The sequence below is a fragment of the Equus asinus genome, chromosome 20 (genome assembly GCF_041296235.1).
Source record: "Equus asinus isolate D_3611 breed Donkey chromosome 20, EquAss-T2T_v2, whole genome shotgun sequence".
NCBI lineage: Eukaryota > Metazoa > Chordata > Mammalia > Perissodactyla > Equidae > Equus > Equus asinus.
In genome coordinates this window covers 100,694,652-100,715,978 of record NC_091809.1, presented here as the reverse complement: position 1 = coordinate 100,715,978, position 21,327 = coordinate 100,694,652, and the positions used below count along the sequence as shown (strand labels likewise).

At 53.7% G+C, this 21,327-nt stretch overlaps 1 protein-coding gene across 1 annotated transcript; it reads right to left on the bottom strand.

Moving 5' to 3' along the window:
• Nucleotides 1-10,928: 10,928 nt before the first annotated feature.
• Nucleotides 10,929-13,582, bottom strand: MYOD1 (myogenic differentiation 1). Its single transcript, XM_014847884.3, has 3 exons — nt 12,723-13,582; nt 12,165-12,243; nt 10,929-11,886 (listed from the first exon to the last, which is right to left on the bottom strand). The coding sequence occupies exons 1-3, from the start codon at nt 13,350-13,352 to the stop codon at nt 11,636-11,638; spliced, it is 960 nt and encodes a 319-aa protein (XP_014703370.1). The 5' UTR covers nt 13,353-13,582; the 3' UTR covers nt 10,929-11,635.
• Between the last annotated feature and the right edge of the window lie 7,745 nt (nt 13,583-21,327).

Genomic DNA, 21,327 nt, shown 5'->3' with positions numbered 1-21,327 from the left:
ATCCCTCTTGCATGGACTCTGAAAACACTCCCCGCCCCCCGCCAAACACGCCACACACACCCTGTCCTTTAAGCCCTCTACTAACAACCCAATTATCCTGGACCCCTGTGAGCCTTTACTGTCCCTGGGACCTTCATAACTCCAGGCTGACCTTAGCCCCCCTGGATGCCACATGCTCTGCTGTATTGATCCCAGGTCACTGATCCTCCCACACCAGCCCTGGGGCCCTAGGTGGGGATTCCTTATGAAAAGGGCATTCTGCCCTTAGAGGTCAGAAGGAGTAACTGCCCCCAGCAGCTGCTAGCACTGACAATGCCCCCTCCCTGCAGGGCTTCAGCTGCCCTGGGTGGTAAGCCGGGCTGTGTCTGGGACCTGGATGGGAGCGGCACCCGCTGTGACTCCTACAGCTTCATGTTGCTCCTGGGGGTGGGAGTTGCATTTTGAGCCTTCAAGCCTTCCTGGCCCATGTTTGCTGCCAGTGCCTCAGTTTACTCAACTCAGCAATCACTCCTTTACTCCTTACTTGTCCCAGGCACAGGGCCACAAGAGACCCTGCCCTGGATGGGCTCTCGGTCCGTTGGGGAAGTGGGCAGGTGGGCCTGGGCAGGCCGAGGAGGTCAGGCCCAGCTCCAGGGGTGGCCGCACCAGCAAAGAGACTTATTGATCACAGCCCAGCCCAATCGAACACAAGGCTGCCTGGGCGAAGGACGATTTAATTAAGAAGACATGAGGCTCTTATTTACCTGTCGGCACTCGCTAACTGTGCAGACAGCTGTCCCTCAACACTGACCCACAGATGCCATTGTGGGCCTGGGGACAAAGCCGTGCCACGGACATCTGTCTCCTCACTTGGCCAGGGGAATCCCTGCGCAGCCCCAGGGGAGTCTGTGTGTGGAGGGAAAAGGTTTGGAGGAGTGGAGAGGTTTGAAGAGGGGCAAGGGGCAGAGCAAGAGATGAGGGAGGGGAGAAAGAGTGGGGAGAGACAGAGAGAGGCAGAGTTGGGGCAAAACCAGGGACAGAGATGGGCAGAGGCAAAGAGAGGGCTGGAGTCTGGAGCCCAGATGGCTCCTCCACCCTCCAGAGATTAGTGTAAGGAGGAGCTGTTTCTCCTTCAATCTCAGAGTAAGGCCGAGAAGAGAGTGCTTTTGTGTCCCTCCTGCCCTGACCAGTGAGCCCCATGCCACAACCGTGAGGAGGCCTGAGCTGGGGCAGCTCAGCTTGGCCCAAGTCCAGATTCCCCAGGACACAGGCTCTCAGAAAGCTCTGCCCCAACCCAAGGAGGCCATAGAACAGAGGAATGGAGACCTCAGAAGGAGGAGGAAGAGAGGGACGCAGAGAAATGAAGACACACCCAGCTGGGAGAAATCAAGATGAGGAGGGACAAGAAAGAGGCCTCTCCAAACCTTCTCTTCCTTTCAGCCAGATGTCCAGTGCCTCACCCCCAGGAAGACTTCTGTGATCCCACCAGTCGCAGGAGCTCAGCACTCCACATCTTCCCTCTCCTGCAGGACCATGTGGGATCAGAGTATGGCTCTCCAACCTTCACTGTAGTTCATCTTCTTCCCCAAAATAGACGATCACCTCCTCTAGGGCTGCCCAGAACACAGTAGCACCTCACTAAGGGCTCAATGATTTGAGAAAGGCCAGGAGAGGGGCTGGGATCCCAGATCCCAGTGTCAGAGGCCTTGGGAGTGGAGCCCTTACCAGAGGCTGAGTCAGGGGGAGGGGCTTCTCCGGGGGCTCTCAGGGAGTCAGGGCAGAGTCTGCTCAGGCCACTCCTCAGCTAAAGTGTGCCCCAGGTCGGGGGAGAGGCAGGGGAGAGGCGGAGACACAGAGAGTCAGAGGGATCCCAGGAGGGGGAAGCTTGGGTGATTGGGAGCTCTGCTCAGGCCTGGCCCTGGAGGGTGTGCTAGAAAAAGAGAGGCGGGCCAGGGTTGGAGGGAGGGGGAATGTGAAAGGTGTCCATTGCACCCAGAAATGCCCTGCGATGTGAGCAGAGAAGGCTCAGAGAGAGGAGCCTCCCTAGCGGGAGGGGGCAGCTGCCCCCTGGGTGCCTCACACTGTCCCACCTTGATCCTGATGGCACCCCCAGCCCAGGCCCCAAAGAATGCCCCCCTTCTCTATCCTAAGCAAAGACACAAAAGTCCCTTCTCTCACTTCCTTTTCACACTGTAAGGAGGCTGGCATTTGCAGAAAGCCGAGAAAAACCAAGAGGGCAACGCAGACAGAAAGAAAAAAGCCCCAGAGAAATGGGGGTGTGGGGAGGGATTGCCAACAGAGCCTCAGCTTCTCACCCACAGCCACTACCCACAGACCCTCAGCCCGGCCCAGACCCTCACGCTTTCCACTCCGAGCAGTCCCCCTTATTCATAGCCTTTTGTCCCCTCCCTTGCAGAGGAAGGCTTATGGTCCCCTGCCAGAGGGTTATTGGGCGCAGTGGCTGGTGGGAGGGTAGGCAATGAATTCCTGATGGGGTCTTGTTCAGTGGTCAAGAGCATCGACTGTAGGACCGGGCTGCCTGGGTTCCAGTCCCAGCTCACCATTGACTAGTGTGACCTTGGGCAAGTTACTCAACTTCTCTAAGCCTCAGCTTCTTTACTGTGGGGTATGAATAATAAGCCCTATAGCCTTAACATCTCAGCTCTGGGATTTCTTTTGTTCAGGCTAGACAGGAGGGGGTGGTGGGCCCCAGTAAGCTGTGCGATTGGAATGGCTGGAGGATGAGCTGGGGCTGGCAGTGGACTCGAAAAAAGGGGAAGGGAGTCCTGAGCCAAGTTGGGCCTACGTTCTCACACCTGGCACTTGCAGGCCCTAGATCTGGTCCTGCTAGGCTCTGGAACTGGCCCAAGTCAAGCCCCCAGGCCTTTGTCCAGCTGTCCTGTGTCCTGTGTGCTGCTCTTAGCATTCCTGGTGGGTTGGAGTGCCATCTTGTGGCCACATCTGGAAACTAACCTAAGCTGGACACTGGGCTCTGTAAGCAGGGGGACCTACCGGCATCTCCTCCCAGACCAGAACTCCTCCCTCCGGTGGACAGGGGAGAGTGAAGCTAGAGGTGACATAGTGGGAAACTGGTCACTGTGGGCGTCGGGTCTGTAGCTTGAGCACTGACCCTGGTACCTAACCCGGGAATGGGGTGGGGTATACAGCTGTTCCTTCCTACAACTCCTGGGTGAATGGACCCCAGATTAGTTAGGCTAGGGCAAGTCTAGAAAGGAGCCAAGGTACAGAATTCTCTGGGGAAGTGCTAGATCAGGGTTTCTCAATCTCTGCACCACTGGCATTTTGGACCAGATGATCCTTTGTTGTGGGGGCTGTGCTGTGCATTGCAGGATGGTTAGCAGCATTCCTGGCCTCCACCCACCATGTGTCAGTAGAACCCCTTCCCCAATTGCGGCAATCAAAAAGGTCTACAGACACTGCCAAATGTCCTGAGGGGTAAAATTTCCTCCAGTTGAGAGAACCACTGATCTACACAGATCTGGTTACAAATCTCATTTTGCGGCTTATTAGCTGTGTAAACTACTCACCGTCCATCTCAGGCTTCTGTTTCCTCATTTGCATAAAGGGAATAATATTTTGTGAGGACTGAATGAGACAGCGTCTCTCATTCGACTTCCTCTCCTTCCCTTGGCCCCTTCCCTCGGACGGCACACCCCCTCCAACCCCTCCGTGACCAGCCCTTACGCCATGTCTCTTTCATGGGTCCCTGCCATAGCTCAACAACGCCCATCCCTCAGGGGGTCAGTGTCGTCCAGGGGGCAGAGCGTCGGCCTCCCCTAGGCTTGGCTTTGTGGAGGAGGAGGCCTTGACGCCTCTCGCTGCAGACTGTGGGAGTGAGGTGGGAAGGTGGGAACTGATGACACCTGTGGTGAAGGGTACCGAGGATGATCAGGGTCCCTGCATGTAGGGAGGACGGGTGGGCACGGGTACTTCTGCAAGAGTGTTCCCAGCAGGACTGGGCAGGGCCACTGAGTTCTCCTCCCAGAAGCAGCTGGAGATGTGAGGCTATCCCAAGGGTCTTCCTCCCTCTGCGATTCCTCTGCTAGGAGCCCTGTGGGTTCTCCTGTGTGTGCTCCCGGGGGGCGCCTGTGTGTGAGTCAGTCTGCAGGTCAGCCTGGGCGGCAGTGTGCAGGGGCGGGTCCAGGTTTTGCCAGGCCCAAAGTTTAGGTTTGAGGTTTTGGGGGTCACTCTTTAAAAAAACTTAAAAGTTGGGTGCAAAAGTGAATATTTATTTAGACTTAGAAAAAAAATTGAGACCAGATGTAAATTTAAAAGTTGACAAATACTACAAACCTAAAAAAATCCAGAAAAAAGTAGCTTAATATTTTTATTAACTGCCTGACACACCTACATAATACTTTTAAATAAGTTATATTACTTGGAAGCATTCATGATGCCAGCAAAAACAAGTTGCAACTTTTGTGTGCACTTACAGAGTGATCAATTAACAAAACCGCATTTATTGTGTTAAAGCCGATCAGAGATGACTGAAAATGAAAAAGTTATCATCCTCCCATATAGCTATTTTTTCTGTGCACCAACCAGACCCTGCTTTAAATTTCCATGCCAACTGACAGCTCCCGTGTTGTCCTAGGCAAGGTTTGTGGCTCTTGAAAATACCACTAGGAGAAGCTTACTTAAAGATGCACTCACGAAATGCACAGGGTCATTGTGCCAAACAGACGACTGGCAAAACAACCTCGAGGAAAAACAAAGTTGGGGGACCCACACTTCCCTATTTCAAAACTTATTACAAAGCTGCAGTAATCAAGACTGTGTGGTACTGCCCTGAGAATAGACACACAGATCAACAGAATAGAATTGAGAGTCCAGAAATAAGCCCATACGTTTATAGTTAATTGATTTTTGACAAAGGTGCCAAGGCAATTCAATGGGGGAAAGAAGAGTTCTTTCAACAAATAGTGCCGGGACAACTGGATGTCTGCCTGCTACAGAATGAGGCTGGATCCCTTCTTCACACCCTAGAAAAAGCAACTAAAAGTGGATCAAATACCTAAATGTAGGAACTAACACTATAAAACTCTTACTTGGATTAGGTCATGGTTTCTTAGATATGATGCCAAAAACACAAGCAATAAAGAACAATAGATAAATTGGACTCCATCAAAATTTTTAAAAAAAGCTTTTGTGCATCAAAGGACACTATGAAGAAAGTGAAAAGAGAACCCATAGAATGAAAGAAAGTATTTGCAAATCATAAGGGTCTAGTATCTAGAATATATAAAGAACTCTCATAACTCAACAACAAAAAGACAAATAACCTAATTTTAAAATAGACAATGGATTTGAATGGATATTTCTCCAAAGAAGATATACTAATGGCCAATAAGCACACAAAAAGATGCTCAACATCATTAGTCATTAGGGAAATGCAAATTAAAACCACAATGAGATACCGCTTCATGCCTACTAAGATGGGTAGAGTAAAAAGACAAACGATAACAGTGTTGTGGAGGACGTGGAGAAGTGGGGCCCTCGTACACTGCTGCTGGGGATGGAAACGGTACAGCTGCTTTGGGGAAGACTCTGGCATTTCCTCAAAAATTTAAACAGAGTTGTGATTTACCCAGCAATTTCATTTTTAGGTATATACCCAAGAGAATTAAAAGCATATGTTTACACAAAAACTTGTATGTGAATAATAGCAACATTATTCATAATTCACTAAAAAATGGAAGCAAACCGAGTATCTATCAACTGATGAATGGACACACAAAATGTGATGTCTCCACACGGTGGAATATTATTCAGCCAGAAAAAGGCACGAGGTACTGATACCTGCTACAACAGGGATGAAACTTGAAAATACTATGCTAAGTGAAAGAAGCCAGACACAAAAGGCCAAAAAGTGTGTGATTCCATTCATATGAAATGTCCGGGATAGGCAAAGCCATAGAGACAGAAAATAGATTAGTGGTTGCCAAGGGCTGACGGCAGGAGAGAAAGTGGGGAGCGACTGCTAATGGGTACAGGTTTCTTTTGGGAGTAATGAAAATGTTGTGGAATTAGATAGTGGTGATGGTTGCACAATGTTATGAATATAGTACAAACCACTGAATTGGACACTTAAAAAGGGTGAATTTTATGGTATTTGAATTATATCTCAATTAAAAATTGGGAAAAGTGGAAGGATCAGTAAACCAGGAGATTATAAATAATTTGCTTATGCTGCGAAAAATCTCACTTTGTCATGGTTCTGGTTCCCTTATCTGTAAAACATCTATTTCATCATCTTTTTCTTTCTCCGAATTGCTTTAAGTGAATTGCTAAAGAATTTCAGAAGTGGGACGTACCTTTTAAATTCACTAGCTCATTACACAGAGAGAAAGCCCAAGTCCGGATGGGGTAGGTCACACTCCCGAGGTCTGCGAGCTGCTCAGTGGCACCAGGCCTAGGTCCCGGGGATTAGCGAGCCGCTGACATCGTGCGGGACTCACTTCCCCCTGCTCCTGGGAGAGCTCTACACGAACTCAAACCTGCTGGTAAGTGTTGTCTGAAGAAAAAGTTCACTATGCGAAAATGACTGTGTATGGTATAAAAACGAATATCACACAGCCTCATATTTTAATCTTTTCCCTTTAATTGTAGTGAGTTGTGTGCAAACGATTTAAGTATTTTACAGATGAGAAAAAACTGAGCTAGAACCAACTCGTTCTTATCATGAGCACTGGCATCATCTTTGTTTTATCTCTCTCCACATCTCCTCATCCTTTCCGCCGTCCTCCTCTTGGCCTTTTTTCTTGCCTTTTTCTGCCTCACCCACTCCTTTTCACCCACATCAGGCTGTATATCCTTTAATTGCCTCTTCCTGTGACGATGGTTTTATAATATCTTTTTCTATACAGAGAATTGAGAGATAATTCAGATAGATCAGTCTTTCCCTCAACATGGCTGATGACAAGTTGTGCTGTATCATTGATCACCTACGGGAGCCCCCATCAGCCTCACCGCTCTATCGGAAATGTCATGTGCAATTTTAGGATTGGCGTCAAATTTGGGGGAAACTCCATCAAGTTTCTTTCATCTGTGGATTGGAAGTGTTCAAGGTATTTTGAGTTTTCTTGTGTGGTAATTAATTTTAAACGTTTTTAAATTGACAGTGTTCATTAAAAAGTTTGTTGATGCTGAGGTCTTGTTATAGTGACATATTATAAATTTTATTGTCTTTATTGATGTCAGCTTTGTTGTTAGATCAACAAAAGCTTAATCTTTTTCCAATTTGTTCATATAATTCACCCTTCTTCGTTGATTGGATTACAAACAATGCAGAGTCTTCAATAAGTCCATTCAAAAGTTATCTCTTGCTTTTAATAAATTCCTTTTTCATATCATCTAAATATACTTTGGGAGTACTATTGTCTTCACAATGTCAGAATCATTTTAACTCATTTCATTGTTCATCATTATTGCTTCTGTTTTATATTCCATTTATTTAAAATATGTTCTACTAAAGCCAGATTAGATGCATATCTTTAGGTAGGACCCCACCTTGTCCATAAATGCCATCCAACACAATGGGGAAGTCAGAATAGAAGGAGACAATCGTCATCACCAATTAGTTAAAATAATTTACTCTGGTAAATTAAAAAGGAAACGAGACGATGTGAACATATTTCCAGGGCTTCTCCCAGGGCCTTAGAAGGGCCCCATGCGAGGGAGGCGACCTGAGGTTTAAACGTCATTGGTGTCACGGTGCATCAGCTGGAGGGGTCTGAGTCCACGTGTGCCGTTGTATGAACACACAGTGTGGAGACTCACACCTACGTCTCCGTGAAGAGCACGGCTCGGCGTTTCCTCAGATGCAGCCCAGGCAAAAATGGCCCCAGGAGCAAGGGAAATTTCATCTACACGGCAAATGGAGTTGGGCTCAGCTAGATGTCCCCAGGGGACTGAGGTGAGGAACAGGCCAGGAAGGGGCCTCAAATCCCATCAACCGTGGTGTGATCCGGTCTCCAGCTGCTCCCCTCCCTCCTGACTTTCCTCACCTCCTCCCTTCTTCTGTCCTCTGCGGAGGCTACAGGGCAAGGCAGCTAAGAGTGTGGTCTCTGGGGCCACTCTGCCTGGGTTCGAATCCTGGCTCATGACCTAAGTGGGTGCAATGAGAGTTCTTCCCCGGCAGTTTCTAACTGGAGTTTAATGGCGTGACGTAAGGTAATCCCTGAGTTGTGGGAAAAAACCAACATGGAGTAGGAGAGAGTAAAGTCACATAGAGGCAAGAAGGGGAGTGTGTGGAAGAGTAAGAGGGGCTCCAGTCCCAGCTCTCAAGGCCCATGGACGCTGTGGTGCTTGTAGCACTATTTCGATCTGGGAACTGCCCCGTGTCCTTCCAACACACCCCAGGGGGGTTTAAGCTAGTTTGACTTGAGCTTCTGTCACTTGTCACCAGTAGTGTCCTGGACTAGATCTGTCCCCATATCTGCTTCTTCTTCCCCTGAGGGCTCCATCTCTGTAATGGCACCACTGCCCACTCTGAAGCAGACCAGAGCCTGGAGTCATCCTTTTCTCTCACTTTCATTTGCTCTGTGAACAGTTACACAGGTTGTTCACTGAACAAGTGCACCTGGCTAGGGAGGAGAGTGAGGGCTGAAGTCCAGCCTTCTCTCTGCTTGCCTAGCCCTGAACCCTGGTGCAGGGCAGTGTCCCTGGGAAAGAAGGGACACCTTTTTCTAATTGCACACTAACCCCCTATAGGCTGCTGGGGCCTTCTTCTTGTATGGGGTTGGTCCCCTCAGTGCAGAAACTAACTCCTCTCTTCACCTGGTTACCTCCTCACACCCCGATCTCATCTCTCCTCGCATCCTTTACTTTCCGGATGGCATTTCCCACCATTTATAATGTGGCATGTATTCACTTGGTTCTTTGTCCAACAGCTGTCTCCCCAGTGGATTTTAAGCTGTGGGAGGGTGAGCACTGTGCCCTCCAGGTTCTCCACTGTCTCGTCCACACCCGCTCTTCATCTGGCATGACTGTCTCCACTCCTGTGCTTTCTCTCCCTTCCCCAGTCACAGCCCCAGTTCAGGCCATATCCTCTGAGCAAGGTTGGTGGCCTCCTGATAAGTCCTCCTGTCTCAGGTCTTGTTCCCTCTTATCCATTCTGCCAGCCCAGACTGGCCTTTCTAAAACACACAATTATGTGTATCCTTCCCCTGGTTAGATTCCTCAATGGCTCCCTATTGCCCTCAGGATAAAGCCAAAATGAGGTCCACTGTGGCCCTGCCTCTGCCTCCTCCCCGTCTCACCTCCGGCCCCTCCCTGTGAGCATTTTTGGTTCCGTGGAGCCGCAGTTTGCTTTCGTCACCTCTGGGTATTTGCACTTGCTGTTTCCTCGGCTTGGAGCACCCTTCTTTCCTGACCAACTCCTTTGAGGTTCTAATTTGGGGTTACCTGCTTGTCTATACCTTCTGTTCCTGCTGTGTTCCTCTGCCCCACCCATGACCCATTACAGCACTTAATTCCCCGTGATGCAATCAGCTGCTGAAACATCCAGTGCCCGCAAGGTCTGAGTGCTTCCCAGGGTCAGGAGCTGTGTCCACTGGTCCCCTTCCACCCAGCATGGGACCTGGCATCTGCTGAATGAACGAACTCATGAACGAGCCCGAGGGGGTCGCAAAGGAGTGTAAAGACCCCCAAGGCACATCTGAGGAAGCCTCCAGAGGAAAACCGGAGGATCATTAGTACCCAAGCAGCCCTGGGCGGCTCCTCGGGGACCCTGTGTGGGGAGGGCAGAGGCTCTCAGATATGTACTGGGGCCCTTCCTTCTGGCATCACGTCTTGCCTGCGTTCTCCAATCCTCCCCCCCAAACCCACCAACTTGGTGAGCAGAGCCCTTGAAAGTGGGCATGTATGGTTCTCAGGAAAACCAGGTCTGTAAGGGTGGGATGTAGGAGGCACTGAGGTCCTGGTGACAAGAGTGAGCGTGTTGGGGGGTGGGGTTGGGGCAGTGTGTGAGTGGGGAAAACTTTGGCCAGGCCATCTTTCCAGGGGTGCCCTCTCAGTGGTGCCTCAGTGTGTGTATGTGTGTGTGTGGCGGGTCTCTCCCCATGGGTGTGCTGTCTTCTCTTATTTCTCAAGACACAGCTCAGATGGCATCTCTTCCAGGAAGCCCCCCCCCCCCCCAGCACCCTGGCTAAGTCAATGGCCCCTCCTCTGTTCTGGAGTGCTCATGGCTTGATGAGAGCCCTTACGCTACCTGTGCTGCTGCAGGCTTGCACGGCCCCCTCCTCACAGGCTCTGGGCTCCTGTCTTCTTCTGCGATCTGACAGTGCCTAGAGGCTCTATGTGCTGCATTACCGGCTGAGGAGAGGTGTCTGTGCCTGTCTGGGTGTCCATGCTCTCCCCTTGTGATCGCGCCTGTCACTAAGAGGCTATAAGTCCGCACAGCTTATCCCGCCCCCTCACACTCTTTTCCGTTCCTCGTGATGCTGCCAGCACCTTATCACATTCTCTATGCCCAGGAGGATTCCGAGCAGCACCCGGGGCCACGCCTTTCCAGTGATCCTTCTGGACACCACACCTGGGTTCACTCTGTGTGTATAGAGGGGCGTCATTCTCAACCTTGCACCACTTCAGAATCGACTGGGGAGCTGTAGCAAAATAGCAATACGTGGCCCCGAGTATCTGAGGCAGATACGTTCAATCGGAATCCCCGGGGGAGGGGGGCACGTTTGGTTCTTTTTTAATTACTCAGATCATTCTCAGATGCATCCTGACCAGAGAACCACCGACCTGTGTGTGGTATGTACGTCAAGGTCACAGGGACCTCCCCACTCGTTGGAGACCTAGCACCCTCCCTTCCCCTGACCCCCGGCTTCCTCCTTGCAATCCGCATGCCGCCTACAGGGGTCGCTGCGGTACAGCTGGCCCCGTTTGCGAAGTTTCCTCGGGGTCAAAATCCTGCCCCCGTCCCCAGGGAGAGCCGGAGCCGCCGCGGTATAAATTAGCGTCTTTATTTCGAAAACCCGGCAAGCGCCGGCGGCTCGCTCGCCTGCCATAATAACATACAAAGTCCCTGTTGCACCGCACACCATGCCTCAGAGATAAATACTGCCCTAGGGGCTCCTGCTCTGGCAAAGCAACTCTTATTTACAGAAATAGATTACAAAAGTATTACAAAAAGTGGTCCTGAACCGGGGAGGGGGTGCGAGTGGTAACCGGTACACTAGTTGCACCGGCGACGTGAGCGCACCCCGCAGACAACGGGAAACAGCGGACGTCGGGAGGGCTCCCGGAAGGAGAGGCCACGCCCCCCTAAGCGACCTGGGCGTCCGGGGGCGGGGCTTAGGTCTGCAGGGGTCCCACGCCCCCTGGGGGAGGAGACCAGGAAGAGGATGGGCCTAGCCCCTCGAGGATCAGTTCTGGCCCACCAAGGAACGCCGACCCGCCATCGCAGCGCGTCTCAGGGGAGGGTGCTGCGTGGAAAAAGAGGACTGTGTCCTTGTCCTGGGATGCAGGAGGCGGAAACACGCATCAGTTCTCCCGCCTTTCCTACCTCGGGATGCGTCGCTTTTAAAGCGCGGTTGGGGAGAGGTGGCATTTAAGCTCAATCTTTTCGGCGCGAGGGCACCCTCCCTCGGGCGGGTGGGCAGCAGCGCCCTCCGACGCGGCCGCCCACCCCTCAGAGCACCTGGTAGATGGGGTTGGGGTTCGCCCCCGCAGGGCACAGCGCGGCGGCGTTGGGGGAAGGGGTGGGGGCGCCGCGCTCGCCCTCGCTCGGGGTGGCCGTCTCCTGCGGGCCGGGAGACGACTCCGGCGGCGCGTCGGCCAGCAGAAGCGCGGGCGCGGCGGGACTCTCGGTGGAGATGCGCTCCACGATGCTGGACAGGCAGTCAAGGCTGGACACCGCAGCACTCTTCCCGGGCCTGGGTTCTGCACGGGGAGGGGAGGTTAGTATGCAGGGGTTGAGCCGCCGCCGAGTCTCCCTCCACTGGGCTCAGTGCTTTGGGGCAGACGGGAAACTGAGGGCCTGCCAGAGTCCGGGGCGATCCAGCAAGAGTGCCAGGCAAAAAGGGAGGGAGCCTCATGCTTAGTTTTTCATTCCCTATACCATCTCCCAGGATGGGCCCGGCGGGAGGGGAGGGGGTCCTAGAGAGAGGGAAGCCAGCGCAGCTCAAAGGGGAACGTGGGAAGGAGGCACGAATACGCACCGCTGTGCGCCTCGCTGTAGTAGGTGCCATCGTAGCAGTTCCGCCGCCGCGCACCGCTCGGGGGGCCGCTGTAGTCCATCTGCAAACGGCAAGGGGGACCAAGTCAGGCCCGCGGGACCGCGCAGGGCGGAGCATCACTCCCTGTAGCCGCCCCCTCCCCAACTCCCCAAATCTCAGCCACGAGTTTTGCGCCCGGATCTGTCCTGGTAGGGATGGGCAGGAGCTGTCTGCAGCATGCCAGCCCAAACAGAGGGCGGACAGTCACCTAAGAGCAGAAATCTGCATTTTGGAAGTAGGGATAAGTGCAGAAAAAGCAGATCTTCATGTCGGTGCAGGAGTGTGCTAATAGCGCCCCCAATCGGGTGGATCGCATCTGTCCCGCGCACCCCCAAAGCACTAGGCCATTACAGCGACGCAGCCCAGGATATGGGGGTCCACTCCCGGGAAGTTTTCTCGGCAACCCTCCTCCGGAGGGCTAGCTCCCCGCCCTCGGAAACGCGTCCCAGATATCCGGAGAGCTGCCCTCACTTCTCCTCTAGCGCGGGGGCCTGGCCTTACCATGCCGTCGGAGCAGTTGGAGCGCGGGCTGGACGCGTCCGAGTCGCCGCTATAGTGCTCGCCGCCGCGGCCTGGGGGCAGCGGGCCAGGCGCATAGAAGGCAGCGGCGGCGCCAGGGGGCGCGGCGTCCTGGTCACGCAGCAGCGCCTGCAGGCCCTCGATGTAGCGGATGGCGTTGCGCAGGATCTCCACCTTGGGCAGCCGCTGGTTCGGGTTGCTGGACGTGCAGCGCTTGAGCGTCTCGAAGGCTTCGTTGACTTTGCTCAGGCGGCGCCGCTCACGCATGGTGGCCGCCTTGCGGCGGTCGGCGTTAGTGGTCTTGCGCTTGCACGCCTTGCAAGCCCACAGTAGACAGCGGCCAGCTTGGTGGTGCCCGCTGGGCGCGCGCACATGCTCGTCCTCGCGCCCACCCGGGGCCGGGTGCACTGTCGCGGGGAAGTGCGCGTGTTCCTCGGGCTTCAGGAGTGCGCCCACGTGCACAAGGCGCGGGTCCAGGTCCTCGAAGAAGCGCAGGTCTGGGGAGTCGAAACACGGGTCATCATAGAAGTCGTCCGCTGTAGCAAAGTTGCAGAGAGAGCCGTCGGGGCCCGACAGGTCTACGTCGCGGAGCGGCGGCGACAGCAGCTCCATATCCGAGCGAGGGGCGGCGCAGTCCTGGCTTCTCCCAACCGCAGCGGCAGGGGTTGCCCGAAAGTTTCTGCCGCTCCGGAGTCCCGGCCGTGCAATAGCAAAGTACTGGGGGATCTGAATGTACACCCGACTGTCCTCGACCCTGCCCTGTCCTGTCTGGCCTGACGCGAGGCGAAGAAAGCGGTGGCAGCGCCCCAGGGCTTCCCCACCCCTATCTTCTCGCCAGGCGCCCTGGGCTATTTATACGGCAGTAGCCTAAGGGCCCCCAGAACCGGAGCGGACGGCTGGGGGCGGGGGCGCCCGAGGCCAATAGGAACAGAGCGGGGAGGGGCTTGGGATCCCCAGGGTGGCTGCAGGGGCAGGAGACAGGCCAGCCCCCAACCCCTAGACACTCGAACGCGCGCGCGCGCGCGCGCGAGCGTGCTCTGGCCCCTCCCTAGGCGGGGAGGGAGGCAGAAGCTGGCAGCCCAACGCGGCTGCACTTGGCTACGGGGCACACTCTTTCCAAACCTCTCTGGCACCAAACTCTTCCTCTGTCCTCGGGAAACGCTGGCCGTGCGCACTCACCTCGGAGCTGAGTTTGGGCTCCCCTCTGTCCTCTGATTTGTGGGGGACCCAAGAACAGGGTAGGAGTAGAAATCAGAAGGGAAGAGATGTGGAGAGAGACACGTGGCAGTGAGGCAGAGACCCACTCAGAGCTGAGATAGAGAGATGGTGAGAGAGATACCCAAGAGACTGAGAGACATTCAGAGAGCAGAAAGCTCTCTGAGAGGTAGAGGCAGAGAAACGCGCAACGACAGACTCGAGGAGCCCTAGTGGACGAACCGGAGACAAACTGGACGTGGCGGCCGTGTCGCTCGGCCAATCAGTGCCCCGAGAGTCGCTCAGAGGGCCGTGGGCCCAGCCCATCTTTCCTGGATGCTCAGAAACCCAGCCGCATCTCTACAGGAGTCGAGGATCCCAATCTCGGCAAACTCAGGTCCTGCCCCAGCAGGGAGGGAGGGAAGCGGACCCCTGCCCGACCCAACATGCTTGTGTCTGCAGCCGGGCGTCCAGTGCGGGTCTAGGCACATGTCTCTTCCGCTGGGAAGAAAACTCCGTCCGCTGGGGTCTGGCCTCCGCGTCTAGCGCAGCGCTGCCCCGAGGAAGCTCATTGCGCAAAGGCGGCGAGCGCCGGGCCGGGCCAGAGAGCCCCAGTCCAGAGCGGAGTCTTTGAGAGCGGAGTTGGCAGACTAATGGCCTAAGTTCGCGTCCCGACCCCACAGCTTCCTGTATGATTTTGAGGCCTCCCCGAGCCTGTTTTCTCACTTTGTAAATTTGGGGATAACAATAGCGATCTCTTGGCGTGACTGTGGGGACGGTGAGAATCTAAAGAGACGGGAGATGTGGAAGCCAGCAGTCCCAGGTGCAAGGCCATCCTAGCAAGAGGGCTTGCTTCTGTCTCTGGCCCGCCTGGCCCGTGTGCTCCCTGGGGGCCTCCCAGCTGTAGGCTAGGGCACGCAGCCCTGATGGGGCCCTTGGGAGTCTCAGGGCTCAGCTCCTGAGGAGGCCTCAGCTGCACTTCTTCCCAGCAGGCGGACTCGAGAGGCTGCGAGTAGAAGGCAGAGCAACCACCTCTTGGGGCCTCTGGCTCTCTCACAGCCCTGGGTGCCGCCACCCTGTAGAGCGTTCAGCCTCTTCCTGAATCTGCAGTCTACACCTCCCCCTCCAAACTCTGGCTGGAAATCTCCCTGGGACCAGACACCCCTACCTGGGTCTCTCCTCCTGGAGCTCAGAGATAGAAACACGAATGAGCTTTGTGCCTTTCCCAGAAACTTCCGGAAGCTGTCCTAGCTGGTCCTCTGGGCCCTGGGAAGCCCTGCCTTCCCACCAAACCTGAAGGGCTCTCATGGAGCCCTGCCTTCTTCGTTCTCTGCCACTTGCAGGAGTGCTGAAGCTCCCCTTCAGGAAGTAACTTCACTCTATAACACCACCTTCATTTATTCATTCAACAGATATCATGCAGCATCCAGTATGTGCCAGGTACTGGTCTTGGTGTCGGGGATACAGCAATGAACAAAACCAAGGCCCTGCTCTTGTGATGCTTACATTGTAGGGCAGGCTGACAGACAATAAATGGATAAGCAAGGAAGTATATGATGCCAGGGGGTTATAAGTTCTATGAAAAAAAATAAAGCCCGGGAACAAAGTGATGAAGATTATTTCATTGTATGGAGTGGGCAGGGAAGGACTCTCTGGGCTGATTACATCTGAGCAGAGACCTGAGTGAGGGGAGGGTGGAGGCAGAAATCTGGAGCCAGATAGAGGGAAGAGCATGTGCCAAGATCCTGGGGCAGGATTGTGTGGCAGATTTAAAGTACAGCAAGAGGTTGGTATGTCTGGAGCAGGATGAGCAAGTAGAAGGGTGGTGGGGATGGGGTCCGAAAGGGAGCAAAGGAATTCTATGCTGAGATGGAAAGCCCCTGGAGGGCTTGAGCGGAAGAGAGGAATGTCACTCCCTAACTTATATTTTAACAGGAGCATGCTGGTTACTGGAGAGCGAGCAGGGAGACCAACTAGGAGGCCACGGCAATAATCCAAGTGGGTGGCGCTGGTGGCTTAGATCTGAATGGCGGCAGTGGAGATGATGACAAGTGGTTCAGTTCCAGATATATCTTGAAGATGGAGCCAGCGAGACTTATTCATGATTGGATGTGGGCAGGGAGACAAGAGAGGAGGTGAGGACGACTCCTGGGAGAATGGAGTTGCAGAAGAGCAGGTTTGCAGGGGGCAGATCGAGAGCCCAGGTTGGGGCAAAATTCGAGATGTGTACTCAACATCCAGGTGGAGAGGTCAACGAGGCAGAGGATTTGTGAGGCTCAAGTTCCACAGGGGACGTCTGGGCACGAGGAAGACCAGTCCACTCAACCTCTCAGACATCTCTCAGGTCTCTGCACCCCCAGAGTCACCATCCTGGACTCAGCTGCCACACTGCTGGCCTGAGACCACAGTGGCCTCCCGGCTGCTCCCTCACATCCACTCTTGCCCCAGTTGACCATTCACTCCACAGCAGCTTGAGTAATCCCTTTAAGATGTAAACGGGATTATACCCTCTGCTGCTTCAGACACCCTAAGAGCTGCTCACTGCGTTTAGAATAAAATCTCATCTTCCTGCCCTGGCCTGGAAGGCCCTGCATGAGCTAGCCTCAGCCCACCTCTGCAATTCAGTCTGGAACCACTGTCCCCTTTGGGCACTCCATTGTAGCCTGACCTCCTCTCCCAACTTCCAATGCTCTGAGGACCGTCCTGCCCTGGAGCCTGGTACTTGCTGTTTATAGGATGTCTGCCGGGCTCTCCCCGCCATTGGCTGCTTTTCACGGATCAGGTCTTGGCTCAAGTGTTGTCTCCTCGGGACGTCTCTGCCATCCTCTTGAAGGTAGCTGGGTCGCATCACCCTGCTCATTTCCTCCTTGGCACAGCCACTCTTTAATGATCTTCTTTATTAGTTCGTTCATTGATTGATGTGGCCCCATGAAGGCAGGGACGTGTTGTCCACCATGGCATTTCCAGAAAACATCACAGCAACTGTCACATAGTAAGAACTTGAGAAATGTCAGATGAACAAATGGGTGGCCTCATGCCTTTGACTCTGTCTCTGTATATTTGAACTTCTTGAAATATGTCATTAATGAGGATGATTGTATTTCTTCTAAACTGGACAGTCACATATATGATTAGACACACATGCTGGTCACCCTTGCTCTTCCCAGGCAAGACCCAGGCCCAACTGCCCAGGGCATGAGCCTCTCTGTTAAGCAGTTGCACACGCCTGTTGCAATATCATAATAGGATACTACAGAGAGAAGTGGTGCTTATTATAAGCTTGAATCTTTTCATTTGACTTACACTCACAATGACGAAGGGAATAATTGTTATATTAGTAACTTAGACTGAAACAAATAGTCCTCCTTATTGTTCAAACCTCAGCAGAATGCCTGACACCTACTAGACACTCAATAACTATTTGTTGGGTGGATGAATGAATCAAACTCTTGAATCTAAGAGTACCCTGAGATTTCCAGGTGAGCTCTTTAAGCCACTTATCCTTGCAAACCCAGATTCTTCTCAAACCTGAGCAAGCAAAGGGAACACAGAAATAAATTGGATGCTGAGACTTAAATGATTACAACTTTGCTTTTTGTGTTTGTGTTCATAAAAGCCGCCTCAGGGCTGTCATCACGGTGCCTTTACAACAAGTAAATGTTCTATGTTCGAACTTACCAAACACGTTTAAATATTTTATCACTTGTGGCTTAGAAATCTAAACTGCTTTGACAGTTTTAAACCTGCCTCGTAGCTTCATCTTCTGTGGTAATTGGGAAGCACTGTTTTTAAATGCACACACGGTCTGGTGGTACAATGCCACTTCCACACGAGACTTCCAAGCGGACTTTGGTCTTCTATGAGGCTTCTGCTGCTTGAAGCGTTTGGGAATCCCTGGTCCTGCCAACCTCTACAGACCTCTCCAGACCTGGGACCCCGCCTGCCAGGGGCTGCTCTCCTGGGTGAGCCACCACGTCTTTGGGAGAAGTTTGCCAATACCACTTTCCTGTCTCTGTTGCGGAAAGAGCAGGGAGAGGTGTGTCCATCCTGGGACCTGATGCCTTTTAATCCTGGTGCTGGGCTGGGGACAGAGAGGGAAAATGGAGTCAGGTTTGGAAGCTGAAAGAGTCCAAACTCTTCCATTGCAGAGTTTAGTCAAAGGTGCCCCTCAGGGACACGGGTGCTCACTTGTTCTGGGAGGGGCCAATGGCAGTGGGCTGAGGGACCTAGCAGGGGGTGCTCCCAGCACCTCTCCCTTCAACTCAGGGCTGAGCAGACTGGGGGCTACGTAATCTTGGCCAAGTGCACACCTCACCCAGGCCTCGGCCTCCAGGCTTCACAGTCAGGAGCTCCTTGGGCAGCAGGTGGGAAGGGGGCTCCCTTCTCTTCCACCCTTTCCAGTCCTCTGTCCTCAGCTCCGAGGCCTGCCTGCCCGGGGCTATAAATGGAGAGCCGGCCTCTGGGCAGGAATGCAGGCCTGGCTGGACCCCACAGTGTTGCACCCTGAGGGAGCGGCCAGCCCCAGGGCTCCAGGCAGCCTTTATATCCATATATATAGCCTCTGGAAACCCAATCCAGCCTGCACCTGCCCTGGGCTTCAAGCACCCTGCCCCTGCCCAGGCTGGACCTGTGGCTCCTCCCCACGGCTGGCACAGGCTGCATATCTGGCCAGGGGGTGGGGAGTGCCACAGGGCCAGAGGGTGAAAATATGAGCAGGCCAGGTGGGGCAGGGCCAGCCCCAGGTCCCCTCTCTGTCCCCAGTCTTTCCATCCTGTCCCTGGATCCACCCTGAGCACCCCTCCCCTGTCGCCTGCCAACCTTGTTCCCTGGAAAGGCCTGAAACTGCTGGCCCCCGGGTACAGACCCTGCCCTGGGGCCAGTCTGAGTTGGTCAGGAGGGTATGGACGTGGTCCCAGATTCAGGGCCAGGGTCCCAGAGATTCTCCACAGACACCACACCTCCCGCTCGGGGGTGCTCCCTGGCTTCCCACATGCAAGCAGGGCCTGAGAGTGCAGCAGATGAAATGAGAGTTGGAGAAAGGAGTCCACGTGGAAGGGGAAGGGAACAGGGAGACAACAAATGCCACATATACAGCCTCCTGCCCCCCAATGTGTGCAGGGTGTGCTATGTTGGGGGGCACGTGCACTGTGTGGGTGGATACCCACTGTCTCTGGTCCCCTCCATGATTCATTCACTCATTCAACAAATATTTATGCAGCTCCTGTACTGGGAGTGTGGCAGGGAAGAAAGCAGACAGACGTCCCTGCCTGCGTGAGGCTGACCTCCTAGGAGGCAAGGCCCCTGGTGAGCAAGAAACGTACTAATACGTGTATCACAGGGCATGTTCGAAGGGGAGACGAGCCGTGGAAAATGTCAAAAGCAGAACAGGGTGAGTGGGACTGGGGCGCAGGGCGGGCCTGGTTGCAGAATTAAAGAGAGTGGTCAGGTTGACATGGTGACATTTGAGCAAAGAGGTCAGAGAGGTTTGGGAGTGAGCCACGTGCCCATCTGGGGAAGAGCGTTGCAGGCAGAGGGAACAGATCATTATTGAGCACCTTCTGTAGGACGGTCACCTCTGCCAGGAGCAGAGGATTCTGGGAGGGACAAGACAGGCGTGGCCATTGCTGTTCTAGGCGCCCGTGGCCTGAACGTCTGGTGCCAGGTGGGCTGGGTGAGGGCCGGGGTGGCATGAGATGGGGTTTGAGGATGGCTGAGACAGGGGACTTGTGCCCACTGGGGAGGCGAGGATGAGATGCTTCGGCACACAGACCCGCGTGGACAGCGCGTGTGTGCTCAGGGAGAGGGTGGAGGAAGGGGCTGTGCCTGACTGAGCCTGGCGTTGTGTGGGGGACCCCGCGGCCTGTGCAGCTCTCCACCCCGCCTGCCCCGGGCCGTGAGCACCTCCGCCCTGCCTTCCTCCCTCACCACGGCCACTTCTCACCTCCTGAAAGGGCTGAAAGGCCTTCATGGGACTGAAAGGGCCGGCGGGGGACATTCACGGGAGCCCAGACTGTCTGACAGATGCAGGGAGAGCCGAGGCCCAGTTTAAGAACCACCTGATGCCTGGCTTCTGAAAATCCCCAGGAGCTCATCATCCATTCTCCCTCCTTCCAGCTTATTCTTTACGTAATTGAAAACTTTCTGTGCCTCAGAGGCGAGGGCAGGGCTCTCTGAGGGCCCAGATTCCTGGGATCTGAAATGCAAACTCACCGTGGTTGACTAAACAACACAAATAAGGTGACAACAGCTTAATGACTGGAAGTGTTAAGGCTGGCAGGGTTCACGAAGGTGCTAATTATTCTTGCAGCCTAAGGGCATTAGGCTCCTGGGGTGAGGAGAGCTGTTAAAGGAGAGCTTTATATTTAATAGGAAATAACGTTACCAAAGTATGGCCTCTCCTCAAAGAGCACTTTGTCCCTGAGCTAAGATGGCGTGGATGCAGGAGGAGGAAGAAGGCCTCACCAAGTCACCTTCTACTTTATGCACAGAAGGATTTGTGAAAAGCCAGAGGATGTCCCTGTCTCCTCTGCCTATGACACTCCACAGGGGGTTGTGCCAAGGGTGCAGCATCTGGGCCCAGGACAGAGCTGACAGGCGCATTTCCTTGGAAGGACTGTTTGCCCCCCCCATACCGCCATGTCCCTCCGTGGAATGGCATGGGCATGTGTACTTCATAAACTGTGGACACCTCTCACATTCCGTGTATACCTCACACTCCATAGGGTACACCTCACACAGTGTACACTTCACAGTCTGTGTACACCTCTCATACCATGTCCACCTCACGCTCTGTGGGGTACACCTCACACAGTGTACACTTCACACTCTGTGTATACCTCACATTTCATGTATACCTCACACTGTGTATACCTCACATTCCGTGTACACCTCACACAATGTATACCTCTCACACCATGTACACCTCACACTCTGTGAATACACTCACACTGTGTATACCTCACATTCCGTGTACACCTCATACAACGTACAGCCCCCACAGTGTACACCCCACACTCTGTGTACACCTCATACTCTGTGTACACCTCATGCAATGTACACCTCCCACAGTGTAAACCCCACACTCTGTGTACACCTCATACTCTGTGTACACCTCATGCAATGTACACCTCCCACAGTGTAAACCCCACACTCTGTGTATACCTCATACTCTATGTACACCTCTCACTATGTACACCTCACGCTATGTACACCTCACATTATGTACACCTCTCACGTAAGTATATCTCACATACAGGACACATCTTCCACACTGTGTACACCTCTCACAGCATGTCCACCTCACGCACATTACACATCCTATGCGACGTACCCCTCATACTCCATGTATCCCTCACACGTGTATATACCTTACCCGCTGTGTACACCTCCCCTA

Bases quoted from the DNA above. Each gene is read 5' to 3' on its own strand.
- MYOD1 (XM_014847884.3), bottom strand. From the start codon at position 13,352: ATGGAGCTGCTGTCGCCGCCGCTCCGCGACGTAGACCTGTCGGGCCCC. The intron at 12,244-12,722 runs GTAAGGCCAGGC...TGCCGTTTGCAG, and splicing joins CCAACTGCTCCGACGGCATG to ATGGACTACAGCGGCCCCCC. The intron at 11,887-12,164 runs GTGCGTATTCGT...CTCCCCGTGCAG, and splicing joins CTACAGCGAGGCGCACAGCG to AACCCAGGCCCGGGAAGAGT.